This window comes from Sinocyclocheilus rhinocerous, unplaced genomic scaffold, assembly GCF_001515625.1.
Source record: "Sinocyclocheilus rhinocerous isolate Xijiao unplaced genomic scaffold, SAMN03320098_v1.1 scaffold185, whole genome shotgun sequence".
NCBI classification, from domain to species: Eukaryota; Metazoa; Chordata; class Actinopteri; order Cypriniformes; family Cyprinidae; genus Sinocyclocheilus; species Sinocyclocheilus rhinocerous.
The window spans coordinates 1,049,155-1,063,684 of NW_015662163.1; the positions used below are offsets into that span (position 1 = coordinate 1,049,155).

General features: G+C 35.6%; 1 protein-coding gene across 2 annotated transcripts in view; it reads left to right on the plus strand.

Moving 5' to 3' along the window:
- The window catches only part of LOC107727637 (mitochondrial inner membrane protein MPV17), a 30,481-nt gene that overhangs the window by 7,760 nt on the left and 8,191 nt on the right, over window positions 1-14,530 (plus strand). For both annotated transcript variants that reach the window (XM_016537576.1, XM_016537574.1), the window contains exons 3-5: window positions 4,849-4,964; window positions 6,587-6,679; window positions 9,634-9,729. In XM_016537576.1, the coding sequence (XP_016393062.1) occupies window positions 4,849-4,964; window positions 6,587-6,679; window positions 9,634-9,729 (305 nt within the window). The remainder of the gene's footprint in view (window positions 1-4,848; window positions 4,965-6,586; window positions 6,680-9,633; window positions 9,730-14,530) is intronic.

Consider the following 14,530-nt stretch of genomic DNA (forward strand, 5'->3'; position numbering starts at 1 on the left):
GTTGTCCGTTCGGACCAGCACGTGCTTGCCTCGTAAGCGCCCTTTGAGACGGTTCAAGGTAAGGCGCACCGTTAAACAATTCTAGGCAATTGATATGCCAGTGCAGTTGGGGGCATTCTTCAGGTCGATCGTCTTTCTGCGTCAACATCTTGAACGGTAACCGGTGAAGGGCCCGGTTCAAGACACGAAGATTTACCATCCGCCAAAGAGCAGTTCCCTCTCTCTCTGGGTCCGCCCCCTCGGAAACATGACTCATCCACGAATGCCACCTCAGCATGTTTAAAGGGTTAGTTCACCCCAAAATTAAAATTAGCCCATGAATTACTCACCCTCAAGGCATCCTAGGTGTCTGTGACGCAACGCCGACATCTTACGTCATCCTCCCGGAGCTGCTTCCATGTACAACTGTTGGCGCAAGCTAGATTAAAGTGATTATTACGTTTTGAATATGTATTGGCCGCTTGCAGCACGACAGGGGGTAGTGCAGCCTGAAGTGCGCAACCCACTCGACACAGGAACGACCACCGCTGAAGCGCCGTCCGCCAACACAAAAATCTCCCTAGAGCGCGTTGAACTCATCGTCACAAACGAAGATATTGGTAGGAGTAGAACGATGTTATCGCTCGGCTCCGAAGCGAAAAGATGGTATGCGTTGCACCGGCTGCCTTTTTATGTTCATGCTGTGATCAGCGGCAGCTGAATGCAATCATCGCATGCCAATGTGCATTGGCTCGTTTAGTTTACACTTCAAGTGGATTGGTCTCTCTAAGTGAGATTCCAATTCGTCGGTCACCGACGTGACGTCGAGAGTGACTGATTGAACCGATTGAAAGGGAATGCTGTTTTCTTGATCAGAGAAATCAGTCTGGGCCAGAGACCTCGAATATAACTTTAACATGCCTGTTTTTCATGGCTCAAGATGAAAGCAAATGTAAAAAGGGTCCTCACAGGACAGTAAAGAAAAAAAGAAAAGAAATCTCCTTTGTGATGAGTTCCATTGGTTTTGGTTTCTTTTATTGAGGTTTGTATTCATTTTGGGTTTCCGATACATGTCAATATCCAGTGAGCTCTCTGTTTATGCACACATGCATAATGCATGGCTCTGTTTGCTGCCCTTACGGCTTTGACTGCAGACGATCGAAATGTGTGTGAAGAGAAAGGAGACCTGTGACATTTCCAGCAGTTGGGAGGAAACAGCTCTGTCAATGTGATTGGCACACAGTGTGTGTGTGTGTGTGTGTGTGTGCGCGCAAGTGATGAGCTGCAGTCTATCTAAAGCTTTCCATCACTCATATTCAACAGCTTCTGTTCATTCAGTGTTTCCTCAAGGATGAATGGATGAACACACAAGCACATTATTGCGCACACACTTTCAAACTCTAGGGTATTGACAGGTCTCTCTTGGTTTAATTGTTTAAACACTTTGAGATTAATTTATACATGGATTTATTCATAGTGCCAGTGTACAGTGCTAAAGTCTGAAGGCTTTTCAAGTTGGTGTGTAAAGAGGGAAAGTATTTGGTGTCAGTGAGGCAAAACTGCACGTGGGGTATGCTTACAGATTTTGTGTAAAAAATATTTTTTTTTTTTTACAGAATGCTTTTATTTTTCGCTTTTGCTACAGTCTGGTACTTTAATCCTCTGGTGCTCTTCTGTCACTTTTGACCAAAAAAAAATGTCTGTTTTGAATTTTTTTAAATCACAGCTTTATCGGAATGGTATGAAACTGTACAATCTACAAATCTGACACAATGCAGAAAAAAGTACACAACAATGACAGGGTGAAACTCTAAAACATCAAGAGTGCAAAACCAACACATCCATTCACACACACATGCGCACTCACACACTTATACACACACACACACACACACACACACCTATGAACTGGTGTGATTGTAACACTGCAACTATGTAAAATAAAATCAATAATTCAACTACAATGCAGTAAAATCAAACCCAGAAGGATTAAGTAAGGGATAATCAACAGCTAGCCGTTGTTCCATGGTCATTTGCCAGCATTGACAACTTAAAGCTGTTTATGATGTTAGCAGCGCAATATTTCAGTAGCCCCTCACTACAGAACACAAGATCCAGGGGGCGTGGAATGAATTATAGCATTTATTTGAATTAATTATCGATCGAGAGAGAGAGATGACAGTTGTGTGTGTGAGTTACCTGTGTCTGTGCGTCTCTCTCTACAAACAATGAAGCTGTTTAGTTACTTTGATTTTACCTCGTTGCTGAGGAAGAAGATAATGTAGTGATCTAGTATCTATGCTATTTTATTAATAAAAGTCGCGGGGCAGCACCGACAATAAGTTTTTTTGTGTGTGTAGCGCAATCTGCGATCTCCGACCTCTCTCCCTCTCACTGTATTTATGAGTGATGTGTGTGTTTGTGTGCATCAATTAAAGCAGCGCACAATAATATAGAATGGTGATTAAACTGACTTGGAACTACCTGTGCATTGAACGGTTTTAATGCATACCTGCCAACCAATCAGAATTGAGTATTCAGACAGACCATGGAATAAGCTCTTATAAAACATTTCTGTTCATTTTTGTTATATTTTTATAGAATTTTAATGTTTTGTGTAACAAAATGCTTTCTCTGTGTTCAGGTTTGGCTGTAGTAATCATTCAAAAACTGACGCTTCAAATCAATATTTAAAAGAAAAAAAAAAATAATAATCTAAACCTTTACAAAAAGTTGTCTTTGAGAATGTCTAAATATATATCCAAACCCACAACTTAATACAAAAAGTATTTATGTCTAAAAAAAAAAGAGAATTTATAGCTCTTTTATATAGAGCTATATAAGAATCTATGGGCTAAACCATGGAATTTTTTTTCTTATTTTACCAAGAAGATAGCACTAATCTGGCTTCAAACATGGGTTTTTAAAGGCATTGACTCTATTTTAACATGAAATACTGCATTCATTGAAAAGTAATATAAAAATATATATATATTTTTTATTTTTTTATTTTCAATGGGCAGAAATTCATCATAATTATTGCATAAATATTAATTAGTGCCATGAAATGATCTCAATATACAAAAAAAGAAAAAAAATATGATTGAACAAAAATATATTACTTTGATTTTACTGGGTCGAAAAAAAGTAAAATTTCAGGTATCTTGTCATTTTTGACCGTGAAGATCACAAGTGTGACTCCCAAATGAGGAGCACCAGAGGGTTAAATAAATGTCTAATTATGTAATTAAAGGTTGGACTGTCAAAAATTTATAGAATTGAAACTTAGGCAAAACATTGCTTTATTTACATTTTTCATATAAAAAAAAATATGTTTTGCTTCAAATGTGCTTTATATGATGCAATTTTATTTTTAAATATACCTTACATCTCTGTCAAGGCACATCGTGGAACGTTTGAAACTGGTTTTGATGAATGAATAAGAGTTTGGTTGTACTTTCTACCTTAAAATGTTTCCATAGTGTTCTCAGAAATGTGTTGCATGGTTTGTCTGACTAATCGTGTTTTACAGGATAACATCTGTCCCTGCTATTAGGAAACAGCCCCCTGCAGAGGGTTAAATAAATGTCTAATTATGTAATTAAAGGTTGGACTGTCAAAAATTTATAGAATTGAAACTTAGGCAAAACATTGCTTTATTTACATTTTTCATATAAAAAAAAATATGTTTTGCTTCAAATGTGCTTTATATGATGCAATTTTATTTTTAAATATACCTTACATCTCTGTCAAGGCACATCGTGGAACGTTTGAAACTGGTTTTGATGAATGAATAAGAGTTTGGTTGTACTTTCTACCTTAAAATGTTTCCATAGTGTTCTCAGAAATGTGTTGCATGGTTTGTCTGACTAATCGTGTTTTACAGGATAACATCTGTCCCTGCTATTAGGAAACAGCCCCCTGTGGTGTTCATAAGGGGATCTCAACGCAATGTGAAATTTACAATGTGACATTTAAAGGTCATTGTGGGGTGACTAGATGGATTTCTTAAAGTCTTTCTTAAAGTCTTTGAGTCCTCTGCTGTTGTTTCTGTACATTTAGTAATGAATAAGTGTTTGAAACATTGTAGAAGAATTGAAGAAAAACAATTAAAGAATAAAAAAAAAAAAAGATTACGCACAACACCATACAAAATTTGGAGTCTGTAAGATATTTTTTAATGTTTTCTATTAGCACAAGTCTTTTATGTACATCAAGGTAATATTGTGAAATTTTATTACAATTTAAAATAACTGTTGAATATGTTTCAAAATGTATTGCTGTGAAGGTAAAGCTGAATTTTCAGCAGACATTTCTACAGTCTTCAGTGTCACATGATCCTTCAGAAATCTATTCTATTATGCTGATTTAGTGCTCAAGAAATATTTCTTATTGTTATCTATGTTAAAAACAGTTGTGCTATTTATTTATTTTTTCATTCTTTGATAATTTTTTGATATTCCTTGAAAAATCAGAACAGCATTTACTTGAAATCTTTTATAATGTCATAAATATCTTTCCTGTGATTTTTGTTTACTTTTTTGCTGAATAATAGTACTAATTTTAAAAAAAATTTGGGGGAAAGGTAGTGTGATCGATAGCGTCAAGGTCACAAAGTCAAGATTTGTTATCCTAATTTAGAGTAGATCAACCCAAGACCTCATATGGCACATCTCATCTCTCAGTAAGTAGGTAGTGAATGGGGTGGCAAAAATCTGAGTGAGTGTTTCCTGTCAGTTGCCCCTGGCGTGGTTACCTGTGTGTGGGTCTTCACGCTGGGCAGTGGGGGCAAACAGATGCCCGACTGGCACCCTCTCTCTCTCTCTCTCTCTCTCTCTCTCTCTCTCATTTTTACTCCCTCTCTTCCAGGCTCTCTGGTGGGTGTGGGTGATGTCATCTCCCAGCAGCTGATTGAGCGCCGTGGACTGGCCAATCACAGCGTGAGACGCACTGCCAAGATGATGAGCATTGGCTTCTTCTTTGTCGTAAGTCTCCTGTGATACTGTTCCATTTGCATATGAGTTTCTCTTGAGATCCTCCAGCATTGTTACATCGTACTGATGTCATTTAAATATAGGACCAAGAGAGTTAAAACTCTGAAGGTCTCCGTTGGTGTCATTCTTTGAAAGTAAAATTAAGATTTTTTAAATATTCTGACAGACCAAAAATCACCTTATTTGTTATAAAATTGTGATGCTTATGTTTTTTTTATTTTTATACTCTTTCAATGGTCTTAGAATGGTCTTATTACATGCCTCTCTGTCGCAGTTATCTGACATACACTATTGTTCAAATGTTTGAGGTTTTTAAGATTTTTTATGTTTTTGATAATTGGATAATTGGATAATAATACTTCTAAATAAATAAAATAAAACTTCAAAAAGGCAAAATTGAAAAAAAAATGTTGCAAAATGTCAGAGAGAATTCAAATGTTTAAAGGTCTGTTGTGTTATGACCATCACAGATCATGTGTGTAGAGTGTCATTTGTTGGAACAGGTAATGAAGTTGCACAGTGATTGACATGCACACAGTGATTGATATATTGAGCACCCTGCTCTTCCCTTCCTCCCTCACACACACACACACACACACACACAAACACACACACACAAAGCACTAATGCACTAGTTCTGTCCAAATGACTTGAGGTCTAATCTGCAAATGGCCTGTATGATTCAAAGCTTTTACAAGCCTGAACACACTCGGTTCAACATCAGACCTTAGTCGTTATTATTAGTGCAGTAAAATTTCACTGCTGTTAGAACAAAAGACTGAACCACAGGTCAGAACTTCAGGTGAAATTTGTCCTGCATCTCCTGAAAGATTTTCTGTCTATTGAGCTATAAAATTATGTTGCATTTCTGACGTGCCTATTTTATATTGGCGGTGTAGGGTTATAAACTGAGTTCTTATTGCCTAGTCAACCGAATTAAGCAGAAGCTCCGTATTAATCATTTAATGTGTCATGGCATCCTTTGTTTTGCTAATAGGACAGGAAAGAATGCAGAAAGACAATATAGAGCTGCTATATATTCACTGTACATAGAAAAATGACAAGTGTCTTCTCAAACAAGCGCACAGCTGTTTGTTAAAGACGCCCATATGCATAATTTGCCATTGGTGGGTGATTTTACATTGATGCTGCTAAACCGCAAATTATAATTGCATTAAAAGAGAGATTTACTGAAGAATATGCAACACCCGCGGGAGACACTGTTTGACACATTTATTGATCAGTTTGCTAATCAGGCCCAGATTAAAACCACACTGGGAAACAAAAAGAAAGCTCATTAATTCACAGGGAATTGGAGCTAATTACAGCCCGCTGTTTTCAACACCCGCGGGAGACACTGTTTGACACATTTATTGATCAGTTTGCTAATCAGGCCCAGATTAAAACCACACTGGGAAACAAAAAGAAAGCTCATTAATTCACAGGGAATTGGAGCTAATTACAGCCCGCTGTTTTCATAATTCTGTCATGAACAAATGAAACCACTGGCACGGCCTCAAGATGCTGGGCTCGTGTTCATGATTGTTTACTGAAGTGTTTGAAGTGCTACACATACGTGAGATGAGTTTAGTGAAGTTTTCTGTGTTTTGAAGGGTCCAGTGGTCGGTGGATGGTACAAGGTGCTGGACAAACTTGTTACTGGTGGTACTGGTGGTGCAGCTCTGAAGAAAATGCTTGTTGATCAGGTGAGCATATGTGCGTTGTATTGCAGTAATTGTTTTTGTGTGTGTGTGAGAAGTACGTGGTATGTCATTTTTTTTTTCATAATTAGTACATATTTGTGTATTGTAAGACAAAACGTCACTTTCAAATTTATTATTTTTTTATATATACACAATCCCCAAAAGAATCCAATAGATATGAGCAATATCACATGAGTAGACGTGAGATATGGCTGTATATCGGCTGTAGGTAATCACAGCGTGCCGATATACAGCCATATCTCACATCTATATGAGTGTGATATTGTATTTATACAACCGTTTGACAGCACGAGTGTGTAAATACATAAGAAACAACAACTGAGTGTCTTTAAAAGCCCCATTTTGTGTAGAACTCCTCCTTTCCACCACAGATTCAAATCTAAAGTTGACAGTTTAATAGCTGAGCCCAAGCTTCTAATTCGTTACTAATTCGAAAACATCACTTTAGAACTAGTAACGAAGGAACATTGAGTTGCTTCATTAAAAGCGTATTGTATTATTGTATTATATATGCGTTGTGGTACTCTCATCAATGGTAGTGGTGACTGACCGGAAGAGAAGAAATTGTTGAATAAAGTTGTTCTTTTTGTTTTCTTTGCACACAAAAAGTATTCTTGTAGCTTCATAAAATTACGGTTGAACCTCTGAAGCCACAAGTACTATTTTAATGATGTCCTTACTACCTTTCTGGGCCTTGAATGTGGTAGTTCTGATGCTGTCTATGCAGGGTTGAAGAATATGCAACACCCGCGGGAGACACTGTTTGACACATTTATTGATCAGTTTGCTAATCAGGCCCAGATTAAAACCACACTGGGAAACAAAAAGAAAGCTCATTAATTCACAGGGAATTGGAGCTAATTACAGCCCGCTGTTTTCATAATTCTGTCATGAACAAATGAAACCACTGGCACGGCCTCAAGATGCTGGGCTCGTGTTCATGATTGTTTACTGAAGTGTTTGAAGTGCTACACATACGTGAGATGAGTTTAGTGAAGTTTTCTGTGTTTTGAAGGGTCCAGTGGTCGGTGGATGGTACAAGGTGCTGGACAAACTTGTTACTGGTGGTACTGGTGGTGCAGCTCTGAAGAAAATGCTTGTTGATCAGGTGAGCATATGTGCGTTGTATTGCAGTAATTGTTTTTGTGTGTGTGTGAGAAGTACATTGTATTATATATGCGTTGTGGTACTCTCATCAATGGTAGTGGTGACTGACCGGAAGAGAAGAAATTGTTGAATAAAGTTGTTCTTTTTGTTTTCTTTGCACACAAAAAGTATTCTTGTAGCTTCATAAAATTACGGTTGAACCTCTGAAGCCACAAGTACTATTTTAATGATGTCCTTACTACCTTTCTGGGCCTTGAATGTGGTAGTTCTGATGCTGTCTATGCAGGGTCAGAAAGCTCTCGGATTTCATCAAAAATATAGTTAAAATTTTTTTAGCTATATTTTTTTGTGTGTCATTTTCCCATACTGTTCTCCCTCTTCTCCCATCCCCATCACATCATCTCTCCACAACAGTATTAATAAAATTAATACGAAACACCAAAAATAAAGTCAGACCTCAATATTCTATATGTTTTAAAACATATGCTTTAGTTATAAATACACACATGGAAGGTTGTCTCTAGAGCTGACTGTCGTGTCTTTGTTGAGTATGCAGACACATGTAAAGTGCTTTAGGAGCTTCTGTTTATTGCTGTTGCTACGTGCTTTATCCCTTTTGGGTATCCCATCCAAGCTCTCCCTTCATGCATGTCAAGTAATCCATCCTCTGATAGGCAGTCAAACAAATGAGTGTTTGCATAAGTCATTGTTTACATGATTGGTGGAATGAATGTACAGGATGAAGCGGACAAAGGCACGCAAGACAGGCCCCTCTCCCATCACCGGATTACACCCAAACAACAGAGCTTCCAACGCCAGCCTGCTCTCCCACATTTATTCAGTAAAGAGATTCTAGGGCTATTTTTAGAGACCCACTTTCTAAATTTCAAAAAGCCAGTACGGCCAGCGACAAGTTGTGTGTGTGGTTGCTTTCGTCTGTAGGTATTTAATTTTGTTTTATTGAGAGGCTTACAACAGCTGTTTAAACCTTAAAGAGGTCCTCAGTTGTTATTGAGTAAGTGAATATTTCAATTAGCTATTAAGCATGATTGATTCATTGAATTTTACAAAAAAGATTCCCACAATCAAGTGGCAGGTACTGCTGGCATGTTCACAGCTTTATTTCACTCCTTATAACAACTTTACATGCATTCCCAAGGTATTTTTCCACAACAAAATGTGGTAATACTACATGTACTTACAATAGTAATAACAATAAATTATGCATAGTTACATACAGCTAACCCTAAATCACACCATCATCCTAACCCTAACAGTAGAGTAAATACATGTAGTTAATTAATATTACTCAGTTTACAAATGTATAATTACGCTGTATCAAAGACACTAAAAAAAAAATGCTTTTCTGTCACTTGCAAATTAAACTTAATAAAATCACTATTTCAACTTATAAAGCATAAAACATTGTGTACGTTGTACCCAAAAGTCAAAGGAGAATCAAAGGGGCTGTTTTTAGTCTTGCTTGACACATTTTTGATTGGTTTCTGCAATAAATCTTTATGGGATGTCCTGTGGAAAACCACACACTGGAATTCCAGTGATCTAGTGTGCTAATAATAAATGGATGCATCAATCTCTCATTGCGTCCTTGATAGCTTTCAACATGTGCTATGTATATTTCATCAGATGTGTGAATATGTGAGGCAGTAGTCTATAAATTAACAATTAGGCTGGATTAGATGTATAATGATATTTATTATGAACATTAAACTTGATTCATCATATACATTTATATGTCATCTAAAAATAAATGAGAAGGTTTCTATACAGTAGATAAGTGTTCTAATCAGATCTTTGTATTTCCACAGGTGGGCTTTGCTCCGTGTTTCTTGGGTGCTTTTCTGGGAATATCCGGAGCGCTCAATGGACTGACTGTGGAACAGAATGTGACCAAACTCAAGAGGGTCAGTTTTCATCACAAACCTGAATTAAATGCAAGCGTTTTTCACAAAACCTAAAATGAAAATGCTAATTTAGCCTTTTATTGGAATGACTACAACATTATTATATTAATTATTTTTATTATATTCATTTTTGTTTGTTTTTTCTTCCTCCAGCATTGATATAAAAAAAATACAAATATAATATAAAATAATTAAAATCACTATTAAATACAGAATAATCAATATAATAATTAATTAATAAAAATATAATATGTAAGAGATAAAATATTCAATATTTTATTATATTAATTATTGTTATTGTTTTATTGAAAAAACACTTGATGCTCTAACACTTGCACTCTGTATTCTATTTCTATCCTAACTACTTGTTTTCTTTTTATTAATCATAAAAAAGACCTTCTAACACTAGTGTTCCCTATTCTTTTTTTTGTACTTGTTTTCTTTTTATTTATTACATAAAAAACCTTGCGTACTGCGTTAGGCTATCTGAGACTTGTCACAGCACTTACATATTATTGCTCTTTTGTTGGTTTTGATTGCTTCTGTTGTCCTCATTTGTAAGTTTCTTTGGATAAAAGCATCTTCTAAATGACTAAATGTAAACGTGAAATAAAATAACAATAATTCTTAATGTAAAATCACAATTAAACTACCAAAAGTCCTCTCAAAGAGCAATTTAAGTTACATAAACAGATTGGCATGAAGAGATTCGGTAACACTTTACTTAAAGCTTTTATGTATAATACTTTATAAAAGTATTTTTAATGCATTAATTATGTCGTGTAATGCACCTTATAATGCATTGAACAGTCTCATAAATAATTGTAACCACAGTTAATACATCAATTCATTGTTACACTATGCATTTTAAATTTGGTTATTATTTATGACAAGATATAATGTATTACAATGCACATTATGAATAATTATAATGCATTATACCCTTTAATAACCCTTTATAATGCATTATACATAAATGCTTTTAAATAAAGAGTTACCAAAGATTCTTATATTTTCAAGCGTAAAGGCGTAAAAGTGCCCTTGCTGCCAAAGTACATATATTGAAACTCCATCAGTTGTCCTGAAAGTCCACTCTCACACCAGCCTTCTGTCTTATATTGGCACTCCATAATTGGAGGGTATTTCCGGGATTGGAGAGATGAAGGGACGGAGAGCTGCGAGGAGTGACTCATGGGCTTGTAGGAACAACGGTTGACGCAGCATTGTCTCTGAGTGGTGCCATCAATTATTTATGTAGGAAAGGTGTCGGTGTTAAAATGAGACTGAAAGGTCAGTCACCTAAATGTCAGAAAAGACGGAAAGCTAATGATAAATGCGCTCATTAAGCCAAACAGAAGAAATGCGAGCTGAAAGCCAATCACTAAAAACACCTTTAGTGATGCTACTCTGCGAATCGACTTAAAGAATCCCACTCCGATGCATTATTGTACCTGTTGGTTATTAGTAGGGCTGTTTTTGGTTTAAACGGGTCCTCTGGTGCTGATTAAAACTCTTGGCGTGTCATGGATGGCGTCTACCTTTGTTTATAATAACTATGGGTCAGGCAGTTGGTGGAGCAAGAGTGACAGATCACAGTTCGGATGCTGCTCGCAGTAGTGCCCTTTAAAACAGAACTAAACGACGCTCTGCTGCTGGAATGGCGTTTTGACGCTCATTAGGCGGTAGCTTAGTGGTTAAAGCTCTGCTCTGTAATGGAAAGGTCATGGGTTTGATCTCGGGTTGGAATGGCCTGTGAATTGGACAGTTCATGTGTGAACTGGTATTCTGATTGTGTCTGAGGCACTTAACCCAGAGGGTGTCTCCAGGGAAACTGCACTTCGCTTTAGTGAACTGAATGTCGCTTTAGAACAAATGCACCTGCTAAATGAAAAGACACCTTCACCTCATCTGGATTTTTCAATGGATGATGCCAATACCATTATATAAAGATCAGTATGTCTTTTTTCTTTCTTTTTTTATATTACTTTAATTACTTTTACTTTTCTGTTGTTTTTATTTAATTTCTTTTCTTCTCATTTTGTTCCTTTTCTCTTTTCCCTTTTTTTTTGCTTTTTTTAGTTTTTACTTTCTTTTTGATTCTTTCTTTTACTTCTTTCTTTCTTTACTTTTTCTTTACTTTTTTCTTTATCTTTTTGTTTTTGCACATTTTTATTCTTTATTTTTCTTGTTTACTTCTTTCTTTTCTTTTCTCTTTTACTTTCTTTTTTCTTTTTTATTCTTATTCTATACTTTTTTATTTTCCTTTCTTTGTTTCTTTTTTCCATTTTGTTTTTCTTTTGTTCTTTTTTGTTTTTAGTTTTTACTTTCTTTTTGATTCTTTCTTTTTTACTTCTTTCTTTTTCTTTGTTTACTTCTCTTTCTTTTCCTTTTTCTTTTTGCACATTTTTTTCCTTTCCTTTTCTTTTCTCCATTCCTTTTTCTTTCTTTTGTTTCCTCCTTTCTTTTCTTTTCCTTTCTTTTCTTTTTTTATTCTTTTATCCTTATTTTTATCTTCATTTCTGATTTTGTTTCTTTTTTTTTACTTCTTTTTTTTCTTTTCACTTTTTTTCTTTTTCTTTTATTTTCTTTTGTTTGTTTCTTTTCTGTTTTCTTTCCCTTTTTCTGTTTTTTTCTTTTATTTTGATATAAAACCTGAAATTAAAAAAAAGATTTGTCCTCTAAATTTTACTTAATAGCTGATCAAAACAAATAGTTTTTAATGTGATGTTTTTTTTCAGCTCAGTTAAAAGGTAAAGTGTGTAATTACTGTGCCAGTAGTAGCACCAAATTTAACTGCAAAAAACAAACAAAAAGTTTTTCAATTCAAAACAGAAAATTACATACATCATCCTTAAGGACAGAAAATTAAATGTTAGTCTTATGTACTTTATTTATTACATATGTAATACATTTATAAAATACACAGCAAATTTGCATTAATTCAACATAACTTTACCTACACTTTATACAAGTGTCACTGGGTAAGACATACAATCACTAATGCTATTCTACTGAGTCTGTGGCGTCAGGTTAAATGCCATCTCCCCACTGACTACTTTATCCTACTTTAACAAATAACACCAAGTGCAACATCACCATCATCAGGTGTTAGTCTGGAGAGTCGCCCCACTGTTGATATTGGATTGAAAGGTTAAGTGTGCATTAGCTCACAGAAAAACCCAGATTAGAACCAACAACTCATCCGCAAATTATTGTTCTCCTCATGAGCCGTTTGATGCTTTATAACCTGGTGCTATAACAGAGAGATCACTGTCATATTTGTCATTGCATTTAAGTCTTTGGGGTGGTTCTGAACCTCTGGTTTGATCATTGTTAGCAGTTGCCCGCAGCTTTCTACCTGTGGGCAGTTTCCAGGGCATTCAGGATTTGGCTGGTCTTTGATGTTGCTCACTTCTAAAGATATAGCATATTAGCATCCCTGGTGTGTTCTGTGTCTTTGTGTATTCAAAACGGTCCAAAAAAAATGAAACGTTCTCTGTTCCTGAGGGGCTAAACTCCTGTGACGTCAAGCTCAGGAAAAACAATATAATGACGTATCGGCCCCGTGGTAGTTTCACCTCAGGTGGCCGGTGCCTTGTTCGTTCTTAATTAGAAACTGTTAAGGCAAAGAGTACAAACAGAAAGAGCACAAGTTTCTAATACTGGCTTCTTTTACACACTCAATCTCACTAAGTTGACCTTTCAAAAGATGGCACTAGCAGGGAAAGGGCCCTCGTGTTCCAGATGACTTGATTTTTATATGGCACCAGGGAAAGGAGGGTGTTGATTTGAGCTTGATGCAGTGGGACAGAGCTGTGGAGCTTTTACAGCACACGCTCTCTGTCTGAGTGGAGCCCTTTAGGCTGGGTTTAGGTACCAGCATCATTAGTCATGACATGATGAAAGCATGAATGAACAGGTAACAAGCTCTTTTGTGTCTGATTAACAGAAGCTTTAAACGATGAGGAAAAAAGAACTTGTAACCACTCAGTGAAGACATTTTATATATATATATAACGATTAATTGCATCCAAAACATACATTTATATATTTAAGAAATATTTACGTGTGAGTGTGCATATATATTCATATTTATGTTGTACATTATACATAAATATAAATGTATATTTCTTAAATATATACATGTATGTGGGTGTGTATTTATATATACTTATAAATATGCACAGTACACACACATATATTACATATATTACACATATATTATTATATTATAATTAATATATATATATATATATATATATATATATATATATACATAATATTATAAATAATAAATATAAAATATAAATAATATTGTGATTTCAGAGAGATTTGACACGTCTAATTGAAGAGAACATGATGTTAACTGAGAAGTTTTTGTTTAATTTCCAAAAAGATTAAGCTTTGCCATTTTAAATATTAAAGAGCCAGAGGATGCAAACTCGCTCGCGCAGTGAGAAGATCTGTGTGGTCGCTCATCCGAAGAGCGTGAACCCGCGTCTCAGAACGCGTGCAAATATATTAAGCTCTTTGAAGTATTGTGCTTGAATGGACAAATTCACACAAAAATGATGTCAAAAAGCCCGTCTTGGTGAGTATCCTAGCAGACATAGTCGGCTGAACATTCAGTATCAGTGCACTGGATCAGTGCATTCTCTTAAAGTGACAGCACTTTCTTAATGTTAATCAAACAGCAACAACACGGAAATTCACTCACTGCTCTTGATTGAATAACTTTTGTAACTTTAATAAGGATTAATCTTTAATTTATACAGTCAAATATGCAATGTAGTTTTACATT